This window comes from Apus apus, chromosome 2 (genome assembly GCF_020740795.1).
Source record: "Apus apus isolate bApuApu2 chromosome 2, bApuApu2.pri.cur, whole genome shotgun sequence".
Classification (NCBI taxonomy): Eukaryota; Metazoa; Chordata; class Aves; order Apodiformes; family Apodidae; genus Apus; species Apus apus.
Window position 1 is genome coordinate 4084904 of NC_067283.1, and position 26836 is coordinate 4111739.

Below are 26836 nucleotides of genomic sequence, written 5' to 3' on the forward strand. Positions count from 1 at the left end.
TTCATGCTTTTAATTCCTTTGCTGGGTATCCTCCAAATATTTTAATAACATTCTGATAACTTTGAAGGGTCCTTGTCCAGCAAAACCTTTTGTGCCAGGGGTAGGGAGACCATTAGCAGCTACAGCCTTGCATTGTTTAGAAGCTGCTCTTCTCAGCTCAGGATCTAAGTACTACAAAAGCACTTTAAGTGGGCCACTAAGCTTTTCCTTCTGTAAAACAAAAGTGGGATCTAAGCCTGAAATTCTGCTGAAATATGTTTAAACTGAATTTCCATGAGCTTTACTGTAAGACGTTTAAATAATATCACTGTGAATAAACACTGACACTTCAATTGTGTTGATCTGTTTTTTGATTCTTCATTAGTGAAACAGATATTGTACACCTTTCACCTATTTTATTTGTTACTTTGGTGATCATAAACAGCAGCTAGAGGAGCTGACATGAAGCAGTTGTATTACACACCAAATGGAAAGGCAGGTTTGCTTGCCTTCAAAGTTTTGGACTTTGAAGTGTTGAAAATAGGCCAAGATATTACTCTCTGCAGGGTGTAAACTAAAGAACAAATTCTGAATTTCACATTTGTTTCATTAATATATGTGTTAAGATACCTCAAGTTTGTCAAGACAAATATTTTACTGTAGGTGACTCGTGCAACTGTCCCGGCTCATAGATTGTGTAACACAACAAAGGATTAATTTTGGACTAACTAATGGGTGAAGACCAGCAAATACAGTTGAAAAAAAATATTCTAGAAAGTGAGCACAAGGTTCTGGTATCCTGCTTCATTTCTAAGCACAATTTAGAGAGATCTTACTTCCAGGTTCTTTGTCTGACCTACAAAGAGAATTTTCCTATGCCCAAAAGCCAGCATCAAATCCAAGGAGAAATCAAGAGTGGAAAAGCTGAAATTGTCTCAGTCTTACAGGTGGGTGCCTGAAGACTGGTACAAGAAAAGAAATTGCTTTGTGTTGCAAGGCAAACGAAAAATGAAGAATCATGAACATCTCACATGTTAGCACAACTGATTTTGTTTATTTTTAAACCACCCCAAAATCTAGTCATGCTGTATGTACATAGACAATACACAGGATAGCACACCAAATCTAGACAAGAAAGATCAAGTGTATTCTGTTTTATTTTGCTGGTGATTTTTCTTCTTATTTTTGTGGGGTTTTTTTCATTGTACACCTGCTCAACTTGATGAAGTAATCCAACCTGTATGGATTCTCATGTCAAACCTCTTTCAATTCCCATGTTCACACTGTCTCTCTGAGAGGAGACATCATGTTACCTCTGGGGTGTTTGTCTGAATAATAAAGTGTGCAACTTTTAATGTAGTTTCCTCTGGGCCTCATTTCTTATGTAAAACTGTTTAGTGCAGAACAAGTATATCAGCATGTATCTGCTTTTACTATATTCTATAGTTAGTAGGTAAGACCAGCTAATGCTTTGGGTTACTCAGGAAATTATAAGTAGCACACACACAAAAATGAAAACAGAAAATAGTCTTCCACATCACTTAGAGTGTCAATTTTCTTCACATTTCCAGTGTCATTTATTTTGCTAAGCACTGCTGCAACTCTTTCCACTTGTCTTATGTCCTTATTTTCTTACAAAACAGTATACTAGGCTTTCTGTATAAAACATATATATAAACATTTATATATATATATATATAAACAAAGCAACAACCCCCAAAATGGACTTACACACAGCTATGTATTTGTCCCTCAATAGAAAATATTCTGTGTGTGTATCTATTCATTGTCCCTGAATGTCACAGCACTGGCTACTAGAATGGGGTCAGGAAGAAAGGGGCCTTTTTTATTTTTCCTGGTTTATTTTAAAACATACAGTTAGATTACATAAGATGAACAAAAGCTGAGCAGCCACAGGAACAATCAGATCCTGTTGACATATTGGCACCATGTTGTTCTTTTTGCTGTTGCTTTTTTACTGCTCTTCAATTGACTTCTAGGTGTTACTTCCCAGGAATTATGAGATTGATACATTTTCTCATATACTCTCTTCCCTCACAATGAGCCGGAAGAAGGTTCAGGGAGAATGGAACACTAGAACATCTAAATGGTTTCTGGTACTTTGGAGATTCTTGTCCCGCCAAACTTTTCTGGATCTCTTTCTCAGAGATTATAAATCATTTGGGAAATTACGGTTAATTCTATGTTAGAAGTACTTTTTAGTGGCCTTTGCTTTTGAAAGATGCTTTTGGGGAACGATTTGAGATGGATGGTTTCCACATGCACTGTTGGCATTAGATACAACCCTTGCATATTAATATAAATAGTTTTGCTGGTATAAGTGCCCCATTATTGGTGCAGATGGTGCTCTTTCTTCAGTATCTATTCTTTCAGCAAACAGACTGCTCATCTGAACCACTTATCATCATTGAGTGATGTGCTGGGAGAACCAGCAACTTTAAAAACATCAGAAAAATTTGGTGGTGGCAAGGGAGGGGTTCAATTCCAGCCCAGTTCTTTTAGCTCAAGCAAGAGGTTCTAACAACTTCTTGGCCTGAAAACTTTATAATTTAAAAAAACACCCAGGTATAAAAATGCTATTAAGGTTGGGGGCAAAAAACATGGAAAACCCTATTGAATTAAAAACAAAGTACTTGCTGGTTTACAAAGAGTCTATAACACTGATAAAATCTTCAGAAACCAATGTGCTTTTTTTTTGCTTTTTTTTGCCTTTTTTTTTCCCCCCCCTTTTCCTTCTCTTTCTTTATTTTGGCTTCATTTCAACCCGGGAGTTCATGTCATCTCCTTCCAGATCATACTCTTCTACTTGGCCACTGGTCCACACCTTCATGCGGTCAGTCAGGTCACTGCTCCTGGGAGCCAGGATGAAGTCGTAAATCAGGGCAGCACTTGCTCCTCCAATGATTGGGCCAACCCAGAAGATCTGAAACACAGTTCCAAGCCCAGTTAATACATCAGGTATTACTGCGTTTGAAGCTGTTCCAAAAATCTCCTCTGAGGATTTTCACCATGAACTTTGCAGTGGAAACACTAAAATTACAACCTGAATATTTACTCGACCACGTGACAAGAAACTAGGAATTTCTCGCCATGAATTGGTCATAGACCTAGAGATTAATAACCAGGACTATGCTGTCAAGTTCTGATATTTAAAATGAGGTAAATTAATGATAAAATATCTCTGTTACTCCAGATAAATTTGTCAGGGGGGCACAATTTCTAAAAGCAACTAAGACATTAGATCGTATTCTCCCACTAACGTTCAGCAATGGGTGAATTAGAAAACAATACTTAGGGAGGACCTAGTTGGGGGCTTATTTGCTACTAGCTGCTATTTAGCTAATGATGTTGCTGTAATTGCACTGGTCTGATCACTTCTGATAAGCAAAGTCTGGAGGGAAAGACAATATTTTAGTAGTTATGTCAATTTTATTAGAAATAACACATTTTTGAGGGATTTCCAATGGCCAAAGAATTCTTGAGTCTGAAAACATTTTATGCTATTTAGCAATTCAATGGTTTAAGATTCATCATAATCTCCTGCTTCTGTACAAAGAAAACTAGTTTTTTTTCTGTGAAATTCTAGCAACTAGCTTAGTTATATTACTTTACTATCCCAATAGAAATGTTTTAAGTGGGACATAATGGCAAAAATTCCCCCGTGTCCTCCTTTTGTGCTTTATTATTTAGATGAAAATGGCATTCATATCCAAAATTTTCACAATCCATTGTATTACCACTAAATTTCCATGAATGCCTTTGCAACTGGCTGCCAAAATCATGAGTAGGAGAGTTGGAACCAGCTTCACATTAAATATTCAAGAACACATGCTCATTTAGGGCTTTTATATTAGCCTTCTTTATTGAGCTTTAGTGAAATAAATACATATTCATGAAGTTCCTCATTTTAACCACATTTAACCACAGGGAATAATCTAAAATTTATAGTGTTTCCAGAGCACTTCTCCATGAAAGCATATAAGCAGACACTTAACTTTAAGAAGATGAACATTTTATTAGTTTCCAAATATTGGATGAGCCATTTCAGCCTATAAACCTGCTTAAGGACCTTCCTAAATTAGGTCTTAAGCAGTAACACTTCACAAGCTCAGTTTAAATAATGATTATCCAATACAGGATTCTGTGCAATGGGGCTTTAAAGGTTAAAATACTTGAAATAGATAAACACAACAGCATATAACTACAGAAAATCTGCTGTATTACTTTGAACATAAGCATTCAGCACAAGGACTGTGATCTCCTGAGGCTGGTCAGGAGGAAAAGGAGATTGTTTTTGTTAACTGACATAGAAATGGCAACTCATTGAACTGGTGCTAATAAGATGGGAAAAAAAAGAGGATTTAATTTTTTTTTACAGTCAGGGTGGTGAGACAATGGAACAGGTTGTGGATGTCCCCTCCCTGGAAGTGTTCAATGCCAGGTTGGATGGGGCTTGGAGCAACCTGGTCTAGTGTAAGTTGTCCACCCATGGCAGGGGGTTTGGAACTTTAAGGGCCCTTCTAACTCAAACTGTTCTACGATTTGAAGATTCCATGATATGTGTTCAAATATTTCTGACCTTGTAGATTATGTGCATGCAGAGTCTCTTGTAAGGCAAACAAGTTTATTCGACTTACCCAGTGGTTTTCAAAGTTGTTGGCAATCAGTGCAGAGCCAAAAGATCTGGCTGGGTTAATTCCACAACCGGTGTAATCGATCTAGGAGGTGAAAAGAGAACCCGTATTGAGGCATTGATGGACACGTGGCATTTTCATTACACAGGAGGGCAAGTGGCAGCCAATAGCCCAGTTCACAACAGCTTCATTCATCCCACCTGCTCTTTCTCAGAAAAAGGGAGAAAGATTGTTTGCCTTTTGCCTGTCCTGTCCCACCAGGGATCCAGGTCCTACTGCAGTGAGTCCTCCCGGGTGTGAAACCTCATGACTTACTGCCACATCCACATGGCCCAGGAAAGAAGGGTCATGCATGTTGCAGAAACAAGGTTAAACTCTAAAGAGGAAGGAGAAGGAGGAAACTGTCATCTCCCCATCATCTTCCCGACTTCAGTGGCCCATCCTATGGGTGGGACATTGCAGATATCAATTGTGAGAGGTTAAAACTTACAGCAAGAAGATGTCCCAAGGCAACAGAGAGACCAATGGCCAAAGGTGCTGATCCCGAGACATCATTTCTTCTCCGGTCTGTGGTGGCAAGGACACACAACACCAGCTGGAAGGTTGCAATGATTTCGATGCCTAGTCCTTGGCCCGCATTGATCCCCTCTGAAAGCTGCACGGAGACAGGAAGGAAAATGTCACTTAATACTCCTACATAACCTCAACCAGTATGACCAAGTTTTGCAGGATCTGGTTTCTCAACAGGAAAAGACAGATCTGCACAGTTGTTTCCCTCCTCAGGTTGCTTTTGCTTAACATAAAACAATGATTAAGAAACCTATACTGTGACTCCGTTGCCTGAAAATTTGCCTCTAATGCCACTTGAAATACCCTGAGACATCCACAGTTCTCATGTGGGATTGTGGCAAACCCTGCAGAAGACCAAAGGTATCTGAAATGCCTGTAGATGTCAACGTTTAGACAATGTATCTCTAACTTGGATAGGTAATGAACACAGCCAGTAGAGATGAGGTCCATTCAGCTGATAAAATGTGATCATTTGGGAATCAACTGAATAGCTCTTTTATTTTTATTAGTCTTTTATTTTTATTAGTATTTTACTTTGTATTCACCAGATCTCATTTGGCTACAACAAGAGCTTAGGCACTTAAGTCACATGTAGATTAATTTTAGGTGTCTTTGGCTGAAACTGAATCTCACTCAACTCCTTTGGGAGCCATAAAAAGCAGTCAAATCCAGGAACCCTAAGGGGCTGATGGAGGAAGTATTTCAGTTTCCTACTGAGAAAGCAGATTCTCTAGAAAGACTCACACTGGCAGATGTAGACATTTCAACTATATTAATTAAATCAGTAGAGTTTCTTATTAAAGTACATGCTGTAGAACATGTTGAAACCACAGTAATTCACATAAATGAACATTATACAGTAAAAATGCTGTCATATTTCAGGAGTACTGTTAGAAACTTGTCCTTAACAAGAAACCATGGAGCTAAACAATTCAATCTTAAACCAAGTTTTGAATTCTGCTTCTAATTGCTATAGTCAGTGGTAACTTAGTCAAGGCAAAAAAAGCCTGTATTTGAGCTGAGTAACTTGGTGTTGAGCAGAAATAGCATAGCACGGAGAGGATGAAACATGAGCTTGGCCACAGGCCAGAGAAACAGAGAATGTGAGTGACCCAGAGTAGGAAGCAAACCCTGCAAAACTTCTGCTCAAGAATAGTGCTATCAGGAGGTTATCCCATCTGTCATGGCCTCTGCATTAAAAATCACTAGGTCATACATGGCAAAATAAAATGAAATGTTATTGTGACCTGTCCAGAACAATGAAACTACAGGAAATCATACTTTAAATTTGGTTTTGTGGGTTTGCATCTTAATTTCACCCTGACTAATATTTTAATAACCTTGAAACTTGAAGATGTTTAGCTGACCTCTTTCACTTTCCAACTCTTGTGTTCCCTTCTCTTGCTTCTTCTCTGTAAAAAAGCAGCATGATGCTAGATTCCTAAACACTGAAAAAAAATCATGTGTGTCTTCAGCCAGCAAAAATCTGATTAGCTACACTGAATAATATTGATTTCTAAGACCAACCAATCTGAAGCATTAATAACATATTTTCATATCTTGCTCTTTAATAAGCAGAACTGATATCCTTTGAATTAGAAGCAAATTATCCACAGATAGAAAGGAATTCTGGTTGAAATGGTGAGCATTTTGATTCCTTCAGCACCCGTGCAACAAAAACTAAAACCAGTTAATGAAACCTTCTGTAGAAATGGGACTTACATGTGAGAAATAAAAGTCTGACATAAATATATACACATGGGCCAGCAGTGAAAATTACATGATCCAGAAATCCTTGCTCGATGCCTGACAAATCAATTAATTAATAGTCTATTAATTTTGTAATGTGTTTTGGGTTTTTTTATGGTTTGGTGTTTTGGTTTGGTTTGGTTTGGTTTGGTTTTTTGCTGCAGAGACAGTGGGATTTATGGCTCTCAACAAATTGACCTTCAAATGCAGCCCACTGGCATCAAAAGTAATAGTATCACTTCAAGGATCTGGATTGTAGACATTCTGGAAAATCCTATCTCACATTTGGAAGGGAAAATGGTCAAAATTAAAAGGCATGTGCATTGGCAACTGAGTGAGATGCTCAAAGTGGATAAGAAAGTAAATTCTCTTCTGTCATAAAACAACTATTAAACCCCAGACAATGTAGATCTGAGGTCTGATGCATTGATGTTATCCCTTGAAGAAGCCTTGGCATTTCAAAAGATTAAACACTGACCTACCATTAATCTCTCCCTTCATTTGAAGGGCATCTACAAAAGAAAAAAGACACTAAGAGCAAAATTATGCTTTAAAAACCTGTGATAATCCTTATCTTTGAGAGGCGGAAATCATATTCTTCCTTTCCCTCCAGGAAAACAAAACCTACAGCTGACGTGACTTGAGGTCATTCTCCCTGCTAATCAGCACTTACTGATAGGCTGTGTGGAATCAAAGAAAACCTGGAAATATCATAGGAAACCTTTTGCTTTCCTCTAGCATGTAATTTCAAGGGGCCTGCCAGGGCCGTAAGATTCCACTGTGAGAGCAAGGACTCTGGGCCCTGTTCCAAAACAAGGCAAACAAAGACAAACCTTGCATGCTCTGCTTTGCTGTGGTTTGTGGATCTGCAGTATATGTGTAGTGTCACAGATGTTTGTTATTTGCATACTTGTCAGAGCTATAGGGTCACTACAGCAGCAGCCTGGACCATCCAGGGTACAACACCACATGGAACAGCAGGAGTTCCCAGCACCCTAATCATATCCCAGCCAAAGCATAACAGGGTAGAGGAAGGTGCATTTCCTAGTATCGAGTTAAAATGTACATAGAGATTTCTTTGTTTGCATTTATATTTATACAGTTCTTGGTCACAGTGGATTTGCAAGCTTTACTCAGCTTAGAATCAATACAAAACATTTTGGATTAAGTTCTTGTTTTAAGCTCTTGACAGAACCAAATAGGTATAACCAACATGCGCTGGTTACCCCTTCATTGTATTTTCCATATGTTATTCAGGGTTTTTAAGGTTTGTAGGATACCTGGCTGCAGAAACTTCACTCTAGGCTTAAGTCTAAAGCTTAATATGAATCTTGTAGGAAGTACTATACATTAGGGATCTGACTACTTGATGCTGTCAATAAAACAAAGGCAAAAATCAAGCACTGGTCTTGACATCTGGCATTCTTCTACTGCCAATATCCAGAATATAAAGTGATACATTTCTGATTCTTAAATAGACAGAATAAGGCCTTGAAATATCTTGAAATGTCTTCCCTACGTTGGTAGGCTGCAGACACAACAAGGCATGTGGGCAGAATATATGGGCTGACACTGCATTTGCCCTTGATGTATCTGCTGGGAAATCTCTTTAGGTGATGCTCATTAAAGCAACAGAAGAAATGTCAGAAGGCAGGGAAGAGCACAGTGACTCCCTGAGCTTTTCATGCTTCAGACTTGTGAGGCTTGAAGAGTGGATTCAGTGCTTTCAGGAGCCAAATATAGTCTAAGTGATTAAGATGAAACACACAAGCCTGTATCCATCTCCAGCACAGTTTCCTACACCATAGGAGTCAATCCAGACATCTCCTCTTTTGTTCACATTAATTGTTCCATTTAACTTCATTTCTAAGTCACTATTTTGACAGAAGCACCAGAAACACACCCAAGAAATGGGGTACGTCATTGGCAAGATCTGAGAATTATATGTAGACACATTTATCTGATCAACTTAATCAGTCTTTGCTGCTTTAGCTTGCACTGGGTAATTCTCCCTTGACAGTAATAGCACCCAGATGACAAGCAGAAGCCTACATGAAGACACCACAAATGAAATGTATCCTCCTGTGAGCTGAATTGCACCACTAATATTTTCCCCTGAGTTCACTGCGAATCTGAACAAGTTTGTGGAAGAAAAAAACACTGAAATTCAGTAAAATAAAAACCATGTCTCATTCAGAAAGCTCCTGAGCTGCAACAGTTTGGAACATAAGGAAGCATTTTGGACATATTGAAGCAGTAGCTGAAGCTACTTCTGCCCCTGGGTAACCTGGTTTGAATCCAGTGTTCACTGCTTTGAGCAAGAGGTTGAACTAGACACCTCCTGAGGTCCCTTCCAAGGTGAACTATCATATAAGAGACCTTGATTCTTTTGAAAGGTTCTTCCTGTGCAAAGGTCTGGGGCAGAATTGCTTCCATGATGCCCTGTCTCAGCTGAATGAATGTCTAGAAATAGTTGGTGGCACATGCAGATGGTGGAGCCGTAGCTGGTGGGTCTGTCGCTGTGAAGACTTTGCATAGATCTAACCCATATTGGCAAGTGACTCAACAGACATGTAATGTAATGAACTGAGGACCATTAAACTGACAGTAAAACTAATGGAAAATCATTACCTAGTCATGACTGCAAGAGTAACTAGTTGAGATGAACTTCTGCTTTTGGATCCTAGGGATAGGGTAGCAGTGGTATTGCTTCCATTCTCCACAACATCAGCCAGGAGGTGGGACCTACAGAAGTGCCCTTCATTGCCATGTTTGGCTGACAGAGTTCCACAGCTTCAAGCAATAAATTTGGGCAAATTAATGGAATGTTTTCTTTCCTTTTGTTGGTTATGTTTTGTTTGGGTTTGGCTTTTTTTTTTTCATTTATTTTTTAGAGCAGGATATTTATTGGTTGTCTGCCTTCAGAAGAGGAATGGAGACAGGAAATTAAACTGGCCCAAGGTAAACCCAAATGTGTACTTCTCTAGCAGCTTCATATTTTTCTCATTAGGAGTCAAAGCACATCAAGTTCAAACCTGTTTCCCGTTATATGGATAAGGCAGCTTGTTATGCAAGGTGGTTTCATCACGTGGTGCTATGTCATCCAACAAAGCCTTAGCCATGGATTCTATCTTCTAGGCTCTTGCTTACTTTCATATAACAGGGATTAGTTTCTCATTGTTCCTGAAAAATGATAGGCCTCTGGAAATGCAGAAGTCTATTTTTCAATAGGGGAGTGTCAACTTTCTCTATTCTTATGAAACACTTCCCTGCAAGCCATGCTGGACGATGGCTTAGAGAGGGAAAAGTTAAGCCACAGAAATTTAGTGACACACAGAACATCACTCATGCTTCTCTTTGCATACCCCAGCCAACCCCTAGGTAAGGCAGCTTTTGCAGAACCCCAGCAATAGAATGGCTGGCACATAACAAGAAGCATGTCGTGGGCTGACTATAACCATGCTACCTTTTGTTAAAGAGTTTTTAATATTCATGCTGGGAGAAGTACTATATTCCCCTGTCCACATGAAATCTAGCATTTTAAGCATCTGTGCTGCAATAAATATCTTTTATCTTTCCTCATGTGTTGAATTTAGATGAACAGCTAACAACCTGCACCAGGCCTGCTGTTTGCAGCATTCCAGATTATTAGCTTATTTCTGCCATGACAGACTTTTTTCTTACAGCAAATTTTATTCAAGCAAATTCTCACTGTCTTACTGTATCTACTTCCTGTAGCTTAAACTTTCCCTTTTTTGATTTGTCTTATTTTTTCTTAAGAAAACTGTTCACTTTACTTTAAATATTTCCTGTTCTTGTCTTCATCCCCATGCTGGAAATATTAATTATGCTGCTTTATACCAACTAACCATCATGTAAGTGTTCAGCTGAGCAAAGTTATTTAATGCAATATTCTTCAAAAGTAATCTCAAAAATGAATGTTCTACTTCCCTCAAAACCATCTTTCACTGTCTGTCCTGTCATTTTGTCTGACTCTTCTTTCTTTTAGCTCCAGCTTTGTCATGAAAATAACTTGAAAACTTCCATCTTGACAACATACTTTTCTTCTGCTAGAAGTCTGTCCCAGATCTCCATAGCTATAAATCTTTGATTGACTCACAGTCAAAATGTATTCAGAGACTTTATCTCCAGTTATTTAACTACAGTTATTCTCTTCTTTCCCTGCTATTTAACACTATCACTCTGAAACGGGTATTTCTATACCCATTATTTGAGAGCTAGGGATTCAGAGAGCACTAAAGTGTCTTTTCTTTAGTAAGTAGAGACAGGCAAAGATCTAAAGAGTTTCAGCTGAATTTATACGACAGTAGCACTCAGAAGAAGCTGCTTATGAGGTAAAGAATTAGCCTTGGATCATGTCCTAGATAAACAATAGAAGCATTCAGCAGAACCTAGGGACAAAACATATTGTCCTCTGCTAGATTATCCTTCCTATAAATACAGCCTTAAGAGCTCTAAAGGGGACTCATTCAATTCCCAAAGCACAAATCATATTTTCCATTCTTTGGACAGCAGACACCCTCCAGGAACACGACTAACCTCCCTCCTCCCACCCTATCTTCAGGCTGACAAGAAACTAGCCAGGGCTTTGTGCTGCAGGAGCCTGGTGTGTCAGAGGGAGGAGAGAGATGGTTTCATTTATTTTAAACCTAAACATATGAAATGTACATGTGAAGCCAGTGATAGCCAGTAAGAATCAGTTCCTCTATAGGACTTCCATTCAGCACAGATAGGAGAGATATAGGCCATTTATCTTATTTACAGTTTTATATTTTGCTGTGCCTCTGGGAAGGTTGCTTTGGGGAAACATTATTATTTTTTTTAATCTTGCTGCTGAGAAATAAACAACTTCTATTCAGAGGCTGAGGAGTAGTAAGTTTTGTTTGTTTTGTTTAATTTTTTTCTTTAACCAGCAAAACCCAAGTAAATAGTTCATTTTCAGTAACACTTTTGAAGCACTCATTTATACCACAGAGCTATTTATGATCTCCTGTGTTGTCAGCCCAAAAGTAGATGGTCTTACAGTAGGGAATATTGGACATACCTGAATTTTGAGCCTAATAAAATCTTCCTTTCTATATCGTTACTGGAACAACCAGCTGGATTTGCAGAAACCCCAGCATATGGCTGTTGGCAATTGTGCCAAAGTGGTATTTATTTTATACTTCTAGACAAACACTCCAGAAAACCTGTGAAGTTTTTAAACTTTCCAAGTCTGAGGTAGTTCATACAGTCACTCTTGTGCAAAACATTGAAGGTTTGGCATTTCCAGAGTTAAAAAACAGCTCTGAACGTGTGCAAGAGTTTTCAGGAATTAGGGAAACAATTCCTGCTTCTTCATTTCTCCACCTTGTTCATCAAGAAAGAAATCTTATGAACGGCAGGAAAAGGGGCTACATCTTAATTTTCCTCCAGCCAAATAAAATTAACTTCAGGAGAAACTGTGTATATGTACATGCCACAGCTCTGCTTCAGAAGCATTCATTGACTTCACTTGGCACAGAATTAGTGTCAAGAACTTGGAGAAGTTTGTTTTTCTATGGTACCTCTCAGTGGTTCCTGGAAAGAGGATGCACAGGGAGCAACCAGGAAAGTACACAGAGGATTTCTTTGCTCCATTTCAGTCCACAAATGCCAATAGAGAAACTCCTTGCAGAGATTTCAGGAGACATATTTGCCCTCCTGCTGTTCATAGTTTCCTCCAGGATGCCTGTCAGGCCCCATGTGTTTGATTTACCAGGTCAGTGCTGTGCCTTAGCCTCACACCTCATTGACTTTGGAGGAGTTGTAGCAGTTAAACACCAGCACTAGCTTTGGCTCTGGATGCCAGAGAGATCTGTCCAGGTTCTACATTAATAAATACCCAGGACCACATACTGCTTCCAGCCAGAAAAACCTCCAGGAGACATTCACTTGCTCCATGATATTATTCTGGAGATACTGAGGAGCACACCCACAGACCACGATGTCTCATTGTGCCAGTTAAAATATCAGCCCACAGTGAAAAGGATCTCTCTGCTTCTGCAGATTTGTAATAAAGAGACAACATTTTAATGACAGTAAAATACAGGAACTGAGAAATGCAGACATGGAACATACAGATGGTTTGCTACCTATGAAGCTGAACACAAGCAATAGTGTTTTGGGCTCATTTCCCTAACTCTGCAATAGAGTTTTTTCTAAGCATGAAGATTTCTTTGACATTTTCAATTGTGATACCAGGTAAAGATCTCTCTGTTATTGAATTCTCTCAATTCAGCTACAGAATGGACAAATAAGCAAAAATGTACTACTACTCTAAAGAAAACAGGCAATTTCTTCTTGAGACAAACAGGAAACTTTTCAAGGGCTATTTTTTCTTCCTTTAGTACTTGTGATGTGGATTGCTCTCCTTGCTTTAAAAGTGCTTCTCTTAAATGTAGCTATGCACAGCCCAGCTAGTGACTTTTAAAAAATATTTTCTGATTAAAAAAAAAATGTTATTCTGACTCATTATCAAGGTTCACATTATCTGCTGAAGTACACGAGCCCTGCTGCAATGACTTCTATGTTGTTTTTACCATTGCGTTAATTTTACCAAAAGAGATGAATAATATTCATTCTCATGTTGCAGGGTCTTTTTTGATGGAAATTTCCATTTATGATTCTGCCTATGTCAGATCTTGATTCACATTTGACACCCACTAATTTTATTATTATTATTATTATTATTATTATTATTATTATTATTATTATTATTATTATTACTACTACTATTATTATTATTATTATTATTATTATTATTATTATTATTATTATTATTATTATTTCTATTATTTCTATTATTATTTCTATTATTTCTATTATTTCTATTATTGTTGTTGTTGTTGTTGCTGTTGTTGTTATTGTTACTGTAATTGTTTATTTATTTATTTATTTATTTATTTATAGTTAGTTTGAATCTGGAAATGAAATCTGGGTTTACCTCATCTGAAGAACCTTTCCCTCTATCACTCTGCCTCTGCTGTGTGAGTGTGTGTGTGGAGGTGGATACGCACATAGCACAAAATATCCAAATACATATGGCATAACACATTGAATGTTAAGGAAAGGAAAACAGTTTTAACTGTGAATTCACCAGTCAGGAAGGGTGTTGGCAAAATGCATTTCCTTATATTTCATGCTTAATCCTACTTAGTTTGACAGCTGGTTAAACACAGAAAAAATATTGTTCTCCAAATATCCCGGCATGGCTCAATCTGAATTACAATATTAATCAATCTACCAAATTAATAATGGTTTAAGCCTATTGCAATTCATTATTTTTTAGCATCCTGGGCATCCCTTTCATAAATTTCTATCATTTCTAAATAGAACTAGACAAAGGGGACCCTTAATTTGAGGCTTGCAGAGCATTTTTCAAATAACGCACTGCTCATCCTTGCATCCTCTGTCTGTGGACCCAGTTCATGGTACAAAACTTGCTTTGAACCACTCTGTTCTAGCACCAAGAGACTGTTCTGAAGGTGGATGATCACTGAGGACCTCACCTTGAGCCAGAAATGGCCATCTGTTGCATCCCTGCATGTTCTCCATCAGAAGCTGCAGCTACTTCTGCATTACTGTGGAAGCACTAGGCAAGTCTTTGTAGAAATGGAAATGAGACACAACTTCTGAGATATGAGATAAGGATTAGAGCTTTATCCCTAAATGCTCCCGAGGATGGGTGATAACCATCAGGTTTATATCTCAACCCAGATGTTTCTGCTGTCACTGTGTGAACACATTAGAATGAGGCCAAGACTACAGCCAGTTTTGAGCAGGTGCCTTTCCTGTGTTCCACCTCCCCGGCCTGATGTGATTCAATACAATGCTGGCAGGCCATAAGAGACTGCTGCTGCAGGGCCTGAAATTGAATAATGAGCTATTGTTGTGACACTCTTTGTTAAGAAAAAAAAAAAAACAACACAACACAAAACTGGACTAATCTCATGCACAGGAACCATTTTGCTCAATCTCAAAATGCAGCGACTTCTGGTCCCTGGTAGAAGCTCGAGTGCTGAACCACACAGAGGTCCCAGCACAGACAAGGAGATGCCACCATTAGATTGAAAGCAGGGAGGGCAGAGGGCAGTGACAAGGAGAATGAAGCTGACTGTACGAAAATTTGAGAAAGGCACAGTATATAATTTGCACCAAGAGAGGCATCCAAGGATTTTTAATAAACACAGAGGTCAGGAATTCAGCTCCATGCCTTGTCTATCCAGCAGCACCTCTGGAAATGCAATTTTCCATACTGACTCAGAGGAAAAGCCACATCACTTACCCAACTGTCCACTCACACTCTTAAGCTCTCAGTTTATTTTGGAAGTTCTTCCAACTCAACACGATTTTGTTTAATTTGAGGTTGGAGGAGAACAGACTCATAGGGTGCGGGCACAAAGAGAGAGGGAAATCACAAGATAAACACTGAGTCATGAGGGCCAACCATGCCAATCCCACTCACCATGGGAAGACTCACTCTGAGGGCCAACACTGTTGCACTGGTTTGGATCAAATGTGGGGAGTCTGGTGGTTCTTTTCCCTTATCTGTTCTAAGGCAACTTTCTAAAGGATGGGAAATATCCAGTGATGAAGATCAGGATAAAAGCATCAGCACTGACCCACAAACACCATCAAAATGTGTGGCAGGTCTCAGCTTTATGAAAGAGAACCCCCATTGCACTAGAGGTCTCTGTGCCTTGGAAATTTGTTGGGAGAAAAATCACCAATATCGATGTTCTACAGATAAGATGATACATCTCAAGAGGTTAATTATCCACAAACTGTATGCCCCAACCTGTGCTCCAGTCTCCTGGAGACAAGAGATTGTCCAGCCTTCAGCTTTCCTAAGTAGCAGAATAAGGCTGGAATCTGGGGGACACATAAATAACAGAGAAAAAAAAGCCATGTCCAGCATAAGGGTTCAAAGCCTTTCTGCTGCTGCTGGACCACAATCCATTTAAGAGGGATAACCTATGGAAAGGGGATTCATCCCGTAGTGTGACTTTGGTGAGGGTGGAAGGTGTCTCAAAATAGCAGATACTCCCCCGGGATGCAGAAACATGGACACCAAAGGCTCTTTTCTCCCTGTCTTTGAGAAAGGATTTGGAGTTGGCCACTGGATGTTTATCACCATAGGGCATTGTGTCCACATCTGCACCAACTCTTCTCTCACATTTTATGCAACTCTGGGGACACTGCCTGTCTTAAGAAAATGCTCCAAACCTCTGAATCCACTGACCACAGATCTCTTCTGGCTTTTCCAGAAAGTTCTTCAGTTACACAAACAACATTTATCAGTCCACTGAATGTTTTTTAAATTCAAGTCCATTTGTTATTCTTAGTTGTTTTTCTTTTCTCTTTATCTACCCAGAGCAACACTACCTTCAGCTCTGTTTTCCTTGCCTACAATTTTTGATCCACTTATAACTATATTAAAAAAAAAACCCTAAATCTTCTTTTATAAACTTCAAGGCAGAGTTTTCAAATAGTTTACAAATTGTAGCCCTGTGACTTAGGAGGCACATTTCCTGGCACTCTGATCAGCATGCCAAAACACAGAAGTTGGGAAACTGTAAAGCAGTGCCTGCATTGTCACAGGCTTTGGTTATTTTCACAAATATACATATATATATATATATATATGTGGTGTGTATATATATATATATATATATACCACAACAAAATCAATGAACTGAACTAAAGAACTTTTTCCAGCTTGTTTTTAAAAGCTTGATGAAAGGTCTCAAGATAATCATTGCTGCACCACAAATATTGTGTTACCTTACAGTACAGAAGTCTCCTCTCACCCGCCTTTCCTGCTCGAGCTCTTTGTTGGTCATTAACTGCCCATGATGAATAGTTCCTTCCATTATCCAGACTACAGATCTGTCCTCACCAGACAATAGCCAGCTATGCTGGCAGATGAGAGCCCTTTGGATTAGGTATTCTCTATTCTTACAGTTCTACCTAATGGAAATTTGTAACACGGAGTACTCCAGCTTCCAAAAAAAGATACAAGATGATGTCAGGAAAAAATATTGAATTTTTCAGAGCAACAAACATACTGCATAATCCTCTTTCAACTTTTCCAAGTCTTGAAGGTTTTGCTTTGGCACCCACACCACTACTAAAATATATGGGAAGTTAAGTGTCTTTAAAAGATTCAGTAATCTAAATACCTCCCTGAATTCTATCCAGAATGTCGTATTTGGAACCAGCCAAAGTAACTATAAATATTTCCATTGACCTCAGTAAAGTTTGGATCAACTGTTTTACTTGTCTCTTAGTGTAAACTAGACCTTAATATTGAGCATGTTAAAGGAGCATCCTGCTTTTTCATTCTCCCTTCTTCTCTGCAACCTTGCACCTTCTATGGCTGATTTTTGTTGTCTTTTTGTTTCTCTTCCCATTTTCCCCTTTGCACTATGAGAAAGGCACAAATTCGTATCACTTTATTTTGGGTACTTAACAGAGAGTCCCAAGCCTGGAGCCTCATCATGCTAAGGAAGAGCTGGCTGTCTTTGGAGTACAATTCAAAGGATCTAAGGGATGAAGTACTTGTCTTTTTCTCCCCTTCTCTGTGAACTCATGAGGAACCCTATGGAAAAGGGTTTCCCACTTGGTCCCTGAGTGTAGGACCTACAGCTGGGCAGGATAAATCTAAGTTCATGCAATCCTACCCTGTATCCACTGGGGACACAGGATAGTCACTGACTTCATTAAACTTCTCCCACCATATTTTTCCCGTAAAAAAAACCCTCAAACAGCATGAGAACAGAGGACACAGTCACATATCTCCAAGCTCCCTTCCCAACCTGGTCAAACCAAAAGCATTCCCCTTCTTTTTATTCTTTTTCTCAACAATGAATCTATACCTCATTTTTTTACAGGAAGAGCGAAGACAAAGCAGCTCTGTCCCTCCCCTCCTTGTCCTCAGTTTAAAAAACACCACATAAAAGCAATCTCTGTGGTTTCTCCTTATCACCTACTTGCTGGAGGAGGCAGCCTGCTCTTGGTGCTGGGCTGTGGTTTCAGGACATGCCCCATTGTGATGGGCTCTGTTGCTGTTCCTCCTTGTGTTGGGCTCAGACCCAACTCCCCCCTCAACCCTCCCCTCCCCAGACAGTCCCAGCTTGTCAGTGGGAAATGAATGGATTTGCTTTCCTCACTAGTCCTTTCCTGCAAGGGAGAAGAACAGCTGCTGCCTTCCCCATGCCCTGGGAGACCTCCCCTCTGCTCCTCTAGCCAAAACATTTCTAATGGAATAATATAAAATTAAAAAAACAAACAAATAAATAAATAAAGTCTTATACAATGACAAGCTCTGAGACTGAGCATTTCACAGCTGTTAGGAAGCATTTTATCCACTAATTCATACGCAGAAAACATTGCCAGATTTGTAAAATTGGGATGATGGAGGTTTACACTTTGGTTTTGCTGACAGTGTTTTATGGTCTTGAAAACAATGTATTCCATTGTATTCCAGAGGTGTTCCTGAGGGGAAGACAAGGCTTCCACCCTAACATACAATTTTTGGGGTTCATGAAGTCATCTCCTAAGTTTACTACAATCAGTGACTCCACTGATCTTCCCATGTAGAAGATCACAAGGTCTTCTCTGATATGTCCTTGTGCAGAGCTCTAACTCATATCTTTGTAGCTTGGAGAGTTACTGACTGAGAAGCATGAAGAGTTTGGGGTGGTCATCTACACCCCCTTTACAAATGGACAGTTCCAGGGCTTTTGGATAGAGGAGAAAGCCAACCATCAGCAATTTGTGGCAGGCAAAAAGGTGAAGACCAAATGTGAGTGCTACTGAAGCCAGACCTCCCATGCTTAATGGCAGTTGGACCTCTCGAGGAAACCACTTGGGTGGATACCCTGTCCCCTGCGGTTGAGCAGTTCCCTCTGCCAGTGGTTTCAGAGGAAAAGATCATGTATCACACACACAGCCAGAGCCTCCTGGAGCTAATAAAATGATTCACTCTTCTTCCCCAAAATGTTTTGGATTAACCCATCAAAATTACCGAAACTGTGTCACGGTGAAATACTTGTGGGCACCAGGCTTGAGGGAGGTAAACAGCCAACACACAGAGGGTGGATGATACTCAGGGATCACCTTCTTAGTATCAGATTTTATTATGTTTACAATTCAAATCTTCTTTCGTAGTTCATTTTTTAAATCTTTTCTTCCCCTTTTGCCTAACTGATTTCTGAATATTGTATTTGCAGCTTTATGCCTCAAAGATCCCTGTGACTTCAAATGGACACAAGAGTTCAAATCAGCCCAAGTTTCAGGCTGCAGTCAGGAATACCCTGCAAGAAAGGGGCTGTAGAAAAGATGTGGAATACTTGTTCCCAACAGAACCAGGTGAAATAAGTGATAAGAAGGCAATTTCCATTTATAGCCCTCTGTGCACTGCAGCAGCAGTAGCACTGGCCCTGACAGGGGGATGATTTCAAGTTTAAAAGTGTATCAATCCTTTTTACTCCTGTTATGGCACAAGAACAACAACAGTAAAATGACATTTGGAGCAGGAGGTGTTGTGGTTAGGCAGATTTTTAGCTTGCATGAAGGTCAATTGCTGTGAGCACCTGGCTGAGAGAGAGAAGAAACCTGCACCCCTGTTAAATGCAGCTGCCCCCCATATCCTTCTCCAGTTTACACCTGAGTGTTCAGGGTTTTTTTTTTGCACAGTGAAAGGAGAAACACTCAGAAAGTGCAGCTGGGATTCTGTGTCAGGCAGGATCTGAGCACTCTGCCTAATGCAACAGGTCATGCTCGCACCTTTGGTGATGGGGTTTCTCCTGCTCCACATCCTTCTCACTCTTCCCATAGATTTTCATTGCAACGCTCGTCAGGTTACACAAGCCATTAATTAGGTATTTAAAAAGAAACACATTCACACAAGCAAAACCACTCTTGATAGATGTAGAATAATCAGTATGTTACCTGAGTCCTCCAGAACCACAAAAAGGAATCAACCATGCAACTGCCAGTGATTTTAATGTTAAATTAACATCAAAAGGCACCTTTCAGCTACTTGGATGTACAAAATTGGACATAAGTGAGACTGATCACACCCATGACATTCTAAAGCTCCAAAACGGAGGTGGGGAGAAAGCACTGTCACTATGACATAGAACCATCCCAGTATCAGTCAGGACAGGATCCCCTGCTACAAGACGCAACTGGCTGCCTGAAGTGAACATCATCACCATCATCATCACCACCACACACACACACACCAGCTCCCATCTTTAGCAGTTTACAGGTGTTGTATTTCTACTAAAAAAAAAAAAAGGAAAAAAAAAAGGAGGAATTAAAAGTTTCTACTCACCGCGTTGAGCCCCAGGAGGTTGTCTGGGAGAGAGGAGGTGACTCCTGACAGAATAGCCGTGGCCACCACTGCCCCCAGGCACTGGGCAATGATGTACATGAGTGCCTTCAAGATGCTGATCTGGCAGCTCAGCAGGAGGCCCAGGGTGACAGCTGGGTTCAGGTGGGCACCACTGATGTGGCCCACGCTCTGTGCCATGGTAGCGATGGATAACCCAAAAGCCAGAGAAACCTTCACGTTGTCCTGAGACCTTGTGGATGTTTTGTTGCCCACCACTGGGAAGCTAAATCCCAGAGCTGAGCCAATACTGATAAAAATAAAAAGGCTCATGGCAAGGAACTCAGCCACCACTGCCCTCCAGAAAATTTTCTTCTTGAATTCACTAGCCATCTTTCCTTTCTCTCTGTCTCTCTTTCCCCTCCTCACTTTCCCTTCTCCCTCTCTCCCTTCCTCTGCCTGATATTTTTCCTTTGAGGTCTGAAGAGAAATCTGGAGGAAAAATACAGTCCTTGGATTATTTATAGGGCTTTGGGTGGTCTGTAGGAGGGAAGGGGTGTTGCACAAAAGGAGGAAAGAACATCTACATAGATGCTGACTGCTAGCTTGATGTAAGACACTGCATGCCTGCCAAAGTTTTTTCTTCCTTTCCCCCCCCCCCCCTTCTCTTAACAGCGTTCGAGCTCTGCTGCCGTTTTTAAGAGGCTTTTTTAAATGCTTTGAAAAGTCTTTAGGAGTGCCTCAGGAATTTTGCCCTCATTTCTCTTAACTTCTGGATCATCATTCGGCACCCACGTTGGAGTGAAAGCTTCTACAGGATTTCTGTCTTCAGCTGGACAGAAAAAGCAAAGTTATCCGGTGCTTAGGCTGGTAAGTTGCTCACGCTCAGCTTCACCAGCAGCTGGTGACATCCGAAAGTAGTAAATAAAACTGGCAACTAAATCCACACTTTACAAACTTAAGTACCTCTGTTTTATTTGAAAAATTGTAAAAATGTCCCTTCTGCTGGCTCTGTGGGGACTGAGAGTTGTTTCTGGTGCCAAGCCTGGCGGCTGCCTGACAAACACCCGTATTTACACGGGCTCACACGAGCTGGTGTTACCCGATGAATGGTGGGGATCAGTTTTAATCTCTCTTACCACTGTGTAAATCTGACATAACCCTGCAAGTAATCCAGAAGCTTTATATAGACACAATTTGGAAGCTGAGGGGCAGATGGTTTGGGGGGCTTGGGGTGGGTTTTTAAATTATTTTATTTTTTTTAAAACTTACTTCATTTCTTCACTTTTGTTTCTTTCAAGCACAGAGGTGTCTCAGGGCTTCTCCAGGCTTGCTCTCCCACACACCTGACCAGCAGAAAAAAAGGCAATTTTGGGGCTTGCTAGCCCATGTCCTGCAGTGAAATCCCTGGTGAAGGTCAGCTGTCCTGGCTGTCACCAGGGAGACTGGCTGCTGGTTCTGAGCCACAGGGCTGGCCAGAGACAGAGACAGAAGGGGAGAGAGGGGGAGAAGGGAAATTACATGCTTGATTTTGCAGACAAAATGAATCTCTGGGCAGTGCCAAAGTGTCTTTCAGAGCAAAAGGTCTAACTGCCTCTGCTTTTATCACAGCAGGACTTGTACACATGCCTCAGATTAACCCCTCTGGTATCAGATCTCTGCATGCTTTAATGGCTGGTAGTACCTTCATCCTTAAATCAGTCAGCTCTGACTTCAAACTGTGCAAAATCTGATCCAGAGTCAGAAACTAATTCCCCAGGCACAAGTCTTGAAAGGAAGGGATTTAAAATCAGCCTGCTTCTCTGGCTCCTCTTTTTTTCTCCTTCTTATAAAACACACTGGTGTCAACTTCTAAATTGTACTTAAATTAATTCCAGGGTTTTTCACTTGGACAATATGTCAGCATGAAGATAAATTCTGATACACACCTGGATGGCATTAGACAGTTAAGAAGAGTTTTTAAAATACAGTTGCTTTTCAAAAGATGATTCAGAGACAAAGCTGAAGGCTGTTTAAAAATCCAGATGTCTGCAGCCTCTCGTCCCCAAGTCCTTATTCTTTCTAGACATCATATGTTCTTGATTTTCCATATAACCCAACTTATTTCCTTCTGTTCTTTAATATATTTACACAACAGAACTATACCAGTGAAAAAAGGGAAAAGCAAAGAAATGGGAACAAATTCATTATTGTTTTTTTCCTTCTAATTACAGTGGGACTTCAACGAGGAACCATGTGACAGACAAATCAAAACCTGAATTTAGCCAAACCTATTGGAATTTAATATAAGATACAGCTGATGCTCTTTGTACTCTGTTCAGTGAAACTTGTTATTTACTGCAGTCACTGAGGGTTGAAGACCTCAGTGAGAGGTGTCCCTGCCCATGTAGGGGGTTTGGAACTAGGTGGTTTTTAAGATCCCTTCCAACCCAAATCATTCTCTGATTCTACGATTCAATGACCATAAGTGACCAGTTTCAGTGGCCCTACCAAGCAGATTCCCAACCTAGTAATCATATATTACACACCTCAGGGAACTAGGGAAAGCAGAGCTCTATGAATAGCTTACAAGTGTTTCCATGTGTCCCAGCTTGGCACTTGTGGCATGGAGTTGCCTAGGTATTCATTTATGTCCACAGGAAATTCCCTCTTTACTCACTTCTTCCTTACAATTAGGACCTGGATGACCAAACATTGTCTGTACCAGTAATGATAAGGTGAGAAGGAATCCCTCTAAGGAAAATTTTGACAAAGCAGGAAAATAGGCTGGAGAACTGTTGCAAAATGGTTCCCTGATTCCTAGTCTCCCCTGGGTATCCCTTATTGGTCTGGGCCAGACCTAGGATGCCAGGCAAGCCAGAGCTTTAAGCTGACCAGTGGAATAGACTTGGCATATGTGAATAACATCCAAATGAAATGTGCCTGGAGAGGAGAAAGTTGGCCATTCCCCTTGAGAGTTAGTTAATACACTTATATCTGCATCCTGGGACTCCCCATTTGTCTCTTCCTAACTACTACGCATCACTCATTTCATATTTTGGAACTAGATGCCACCAGAAGGCAATAAATCAATAAAATTATCTTACAGACAGAAAAAAAAATAATATTAAAAATCAGCTGAAATAAGTTAAACCGAAAGATATTACATATAAAGAGGGGAAACATCTGAAAGGGATGTATGGAGCTATTTGTCTGATGTGAACAAAATCATGATCATCCCTGCTGTGTTGTTATTAATTGCTTGCATGGTAACGATTCCCAGGGCTCCCACACCTTCTGTGCTGCTCTGAGACAGCAAGGAGGGGCTTGTCCTGTGTGTAGAAGAACAACCAACTGGGGAAACATAAGGAGATGGCAACAAAAGAACAGATATTATGCACAAGAAGTAGAAGGTATTAGCAGAATGGACAAATTAAATCCACCATATAAGCATAACAAGGAAAGAGGAGTGAGAAGGTGTGAGTAAGAGCAGCAAAATGTCAATTGGGCCTCTTCAGCAATGTCCACCACAACACAGATCTAACTGGTGTCCAGCTTATTATGGCACTTTTCCACAAGTTGAGCTCCATTCCACCTTGCTCAGGCTTGATGGTGAACACCCCAGCACTGGGTCAAGTGCTCAGAGGTCTGTATACCCAGGCCTCATAAAACACCATGAACCAAAAAAGGGCAAAATCCAGTGTCCAGCATATCAGATGCAGGGCAGAGTTTCTAGGCATGATTTTAGCTTATGTGCCAAATCACACTGGAAGGTAGGGTTTGTTTTTTTCTAGAATTATGTACCTAGAAATTGAGATGACTGCCAACCTGATGTAAGTGTTTAGGACAGGCAATGAAGAATATATCTGGTGGGAAAATATATATGAGGGGAAAAGTAGCTTTTGAGCTGAGGGGTGATTCTTCACAGATGATATAAACCAGTGTTCCATCAACAATTCTCTAATTCAGCTACACTAGAGGCAGCTGAGTGAAAAATCAAGCTCACAGCACTGGATATTTGATTGCCAAGATCCCAGGGCCAACTCATTTTTTGTCTGAAACAAATCAGGTTTTGAAGGGCTGTAGCACAATCCTCATTTGACAGGTCAGTCAGAAAACAAATGTACTCGTTAGTTAAGTGGTAGGGTTTGTTCTGTGCTCACACATGTCCAGTTGCTCAGGATCTCTCTACTATTTGAACACGAAACACGTCAGTGATTGCAAATTTAGTCTTGGCTAACATGGCTTCTCTGGGAATTTTCCATGTAGGTGAAGGAAAGGTCAAAGTTGACAGAGAGAGGGAATGAATATTGGTTCAGTGGACAATGATTAGAGGAACCAGGGGAACTTCAGCTAACTTCACTTATTTTTCTCTTTAGATGAATTAGCTGTCTTGTGACCCTGCTAGCCAAGTCTTTCAGCAGGCAAGTGGTGATTGCTTGGAAAACTGTATTCTTGCAGGTTCAGGGAAAACAGCAGTTCCTATTTTCTGCCCATAGACGTTCAACTGTCAGAGGCATCACTTATTTTCTCACCACCATAGAGAAGAACAAAGCCGTGTAACAAGGAATTGCTAGATAATCCATGTGCTCCTGCTCCAACATCTCAGAAACGGAAAGAAGTCAGGCACTGCTGGCTGGGATGAAAAAGTTTTCCCACTTTTCTTTTTGCCACTGACTAAAACAGATTCATACCAATATTCAGAAGTTGCTTCCTGAGTTCAGTTAAATTTCTGGCTGGAAGGAAAACCTGTGCCATTTGTACAAGGTTACAGTTGAGTCAATGTGAAGACACTTGGGAATTTCTCAGCGAGAGAAGTGCGTGAGCACAACGGACACCTGCCAGCATGAGTAAGGGGTGCAAGAGCTGGGAGGGGGTTTATACTGAATCCTTAACACTCCTAAATCCAGGAAAAATAGATTGCAGACACATTTCTCTCTTTAACATTTGCTGTCAGCTGTTCTAAACACCCACTTGTTAACTGGCAAAAAATCCCTCCATAACTACTCAGCTGACTTTGTTCTCTGTAGGGTAAACTCAGAGCCTGTAATATCCTCTTGCAGAGCTGGACATTTAAATCCCTTGGTGAGGCTGGACCTGAATTCACAGAATCTTGTCTGGGAAGATCAGCAGTTATTTATCAACCACATGAATCAGCTGCTGTACCAAGGGCCAAGATGGTGTGTCACCCTGTAATGATGCAGATTCAAAGACATAAAGTTCACATAATTGATTTTCATTCGGGTATTTCATGATTCAGTGGAACCAAAATAGGTTCTAAAGACTCATCTACCTTTTTCTTTTCTTACGAAGAAAGATCTATACATTCCTTCATCTTCATCTAGTTATAATAATTGTCTTTTGATGGATCTTTTTTTTTTATTTAATTTTTGCTACATGTGGGTCTATGAGTCTCCTTACTACGACACTTCCCTTTTTCTGCTCTTAATTTTGTATTTTCTTTTATTCTTTCCCTCTTGGTCATAATAAGACAATAGAAGATAAAAGTTTATCAGTGAATATATGATGGGACAAAATCTGTGACTGTACCAATAAATGAATGCAATTCAATATCAGCAGAGACAAATCTAACAAACCAATTTAGTGCAGATAGATAGACAGGATGATTAAAAAATATATATTTATTTTGAAGGAGGTATCAAAGGCATCTGAAGAGAAAATAACCCAGGAATGTCCTTGGAGAGTTTGCTTTGAATTTCATTTCGTGTTTCTGTCTTTTCTGAGAGTACAAGACCCTGCTGCACTTCCTGAAAACACACATGAAGCAGTGATAAACACGTTAGTAGAGTACAATTTTTCATCCCAAGTATGACAAAGCCATGTGGGTGGCATTTGCCTCCCCTAATTTTAGGTATCTACCATGAAAATGGTTCCAACTGAGCTGGTGGCCTTTGTCTGCCTTTTAGTGAATGCACAGTGTATGCATTTTCAGAATGTGATCACAGCGCTCAATTTTAGACATCTACACTCTGTTGGCTCCATTGACACAAGCATTTAGGCTGCTCAGGCTGCCTGGCTCCAGTGTCAGCACTTACCTTTCTCTTCAAACCCCAATTCTACAGCTGTGAGAGCTGTACAGCTGCCAGTGTCAGTGAAAGGACTGTTACTATCCTTCTTTTGACACTTCTAAGACATTAGATAATAAAGATTGTCTTCCAACTGCAACACAAAACGGAATTTCCCAGAGAGCTGCTAAATCAGCCTGAACCAGCAACCAGACCTTTTCTTTCACCCTGATTCTCTTGTATCACCAAGTTTAAAGCATCATCTCTCCAAAGGTGAGATGGCCCATGAAGACTTTACCACTGCCTGCTCTCCTGACACACAGCACGTAGAGTGAGAGAAAGGGTACAGAAAAGCTGAGTCTCATCTGGATCATCTTTTGTCTGAAAGCATCTTCCAAAGTAGACATTTCTTCTCACCAAGCTCGTGCTGGAGAAATAAACCACAGGATCTGTTACTCAACAGCAGGCAACTTGTAACAGCATTAATATACCAACCA

At 40.2% G+C, this 26836-nt stretch overlaps 1 protein-coding gene across 1 annotated transcript; it reads right to left on the reverse strand.

Annotated features, from left to right (window-relative positions):
- Positions 1-1011: 1011 nt before the first annotated feature.
- On the reverse strand, positions 1012-20882 carry AQP1 (aquaporin 1 (Colton blood group)). Its single transcript, XM_051611580.1, has 4 exons — positions 20338-20882; positions 5125-5289; positions 4638-4718; positions 1012-2923 (listed from the first exon to the last, which is right to left on the reverse strand). Exons 1-4 carry the CDS (start codon positions 20725-20727, stop codon positions 2744-2746), a joined length of 816 nt encoding a protein of 271 aa, XP_051467540.1. The 5' UTR covers positions 20728-20882; the 3' UTR covers positions 1012-2743.
- Positions 20883-26836: the final 5954 nt, after the last annotated feature.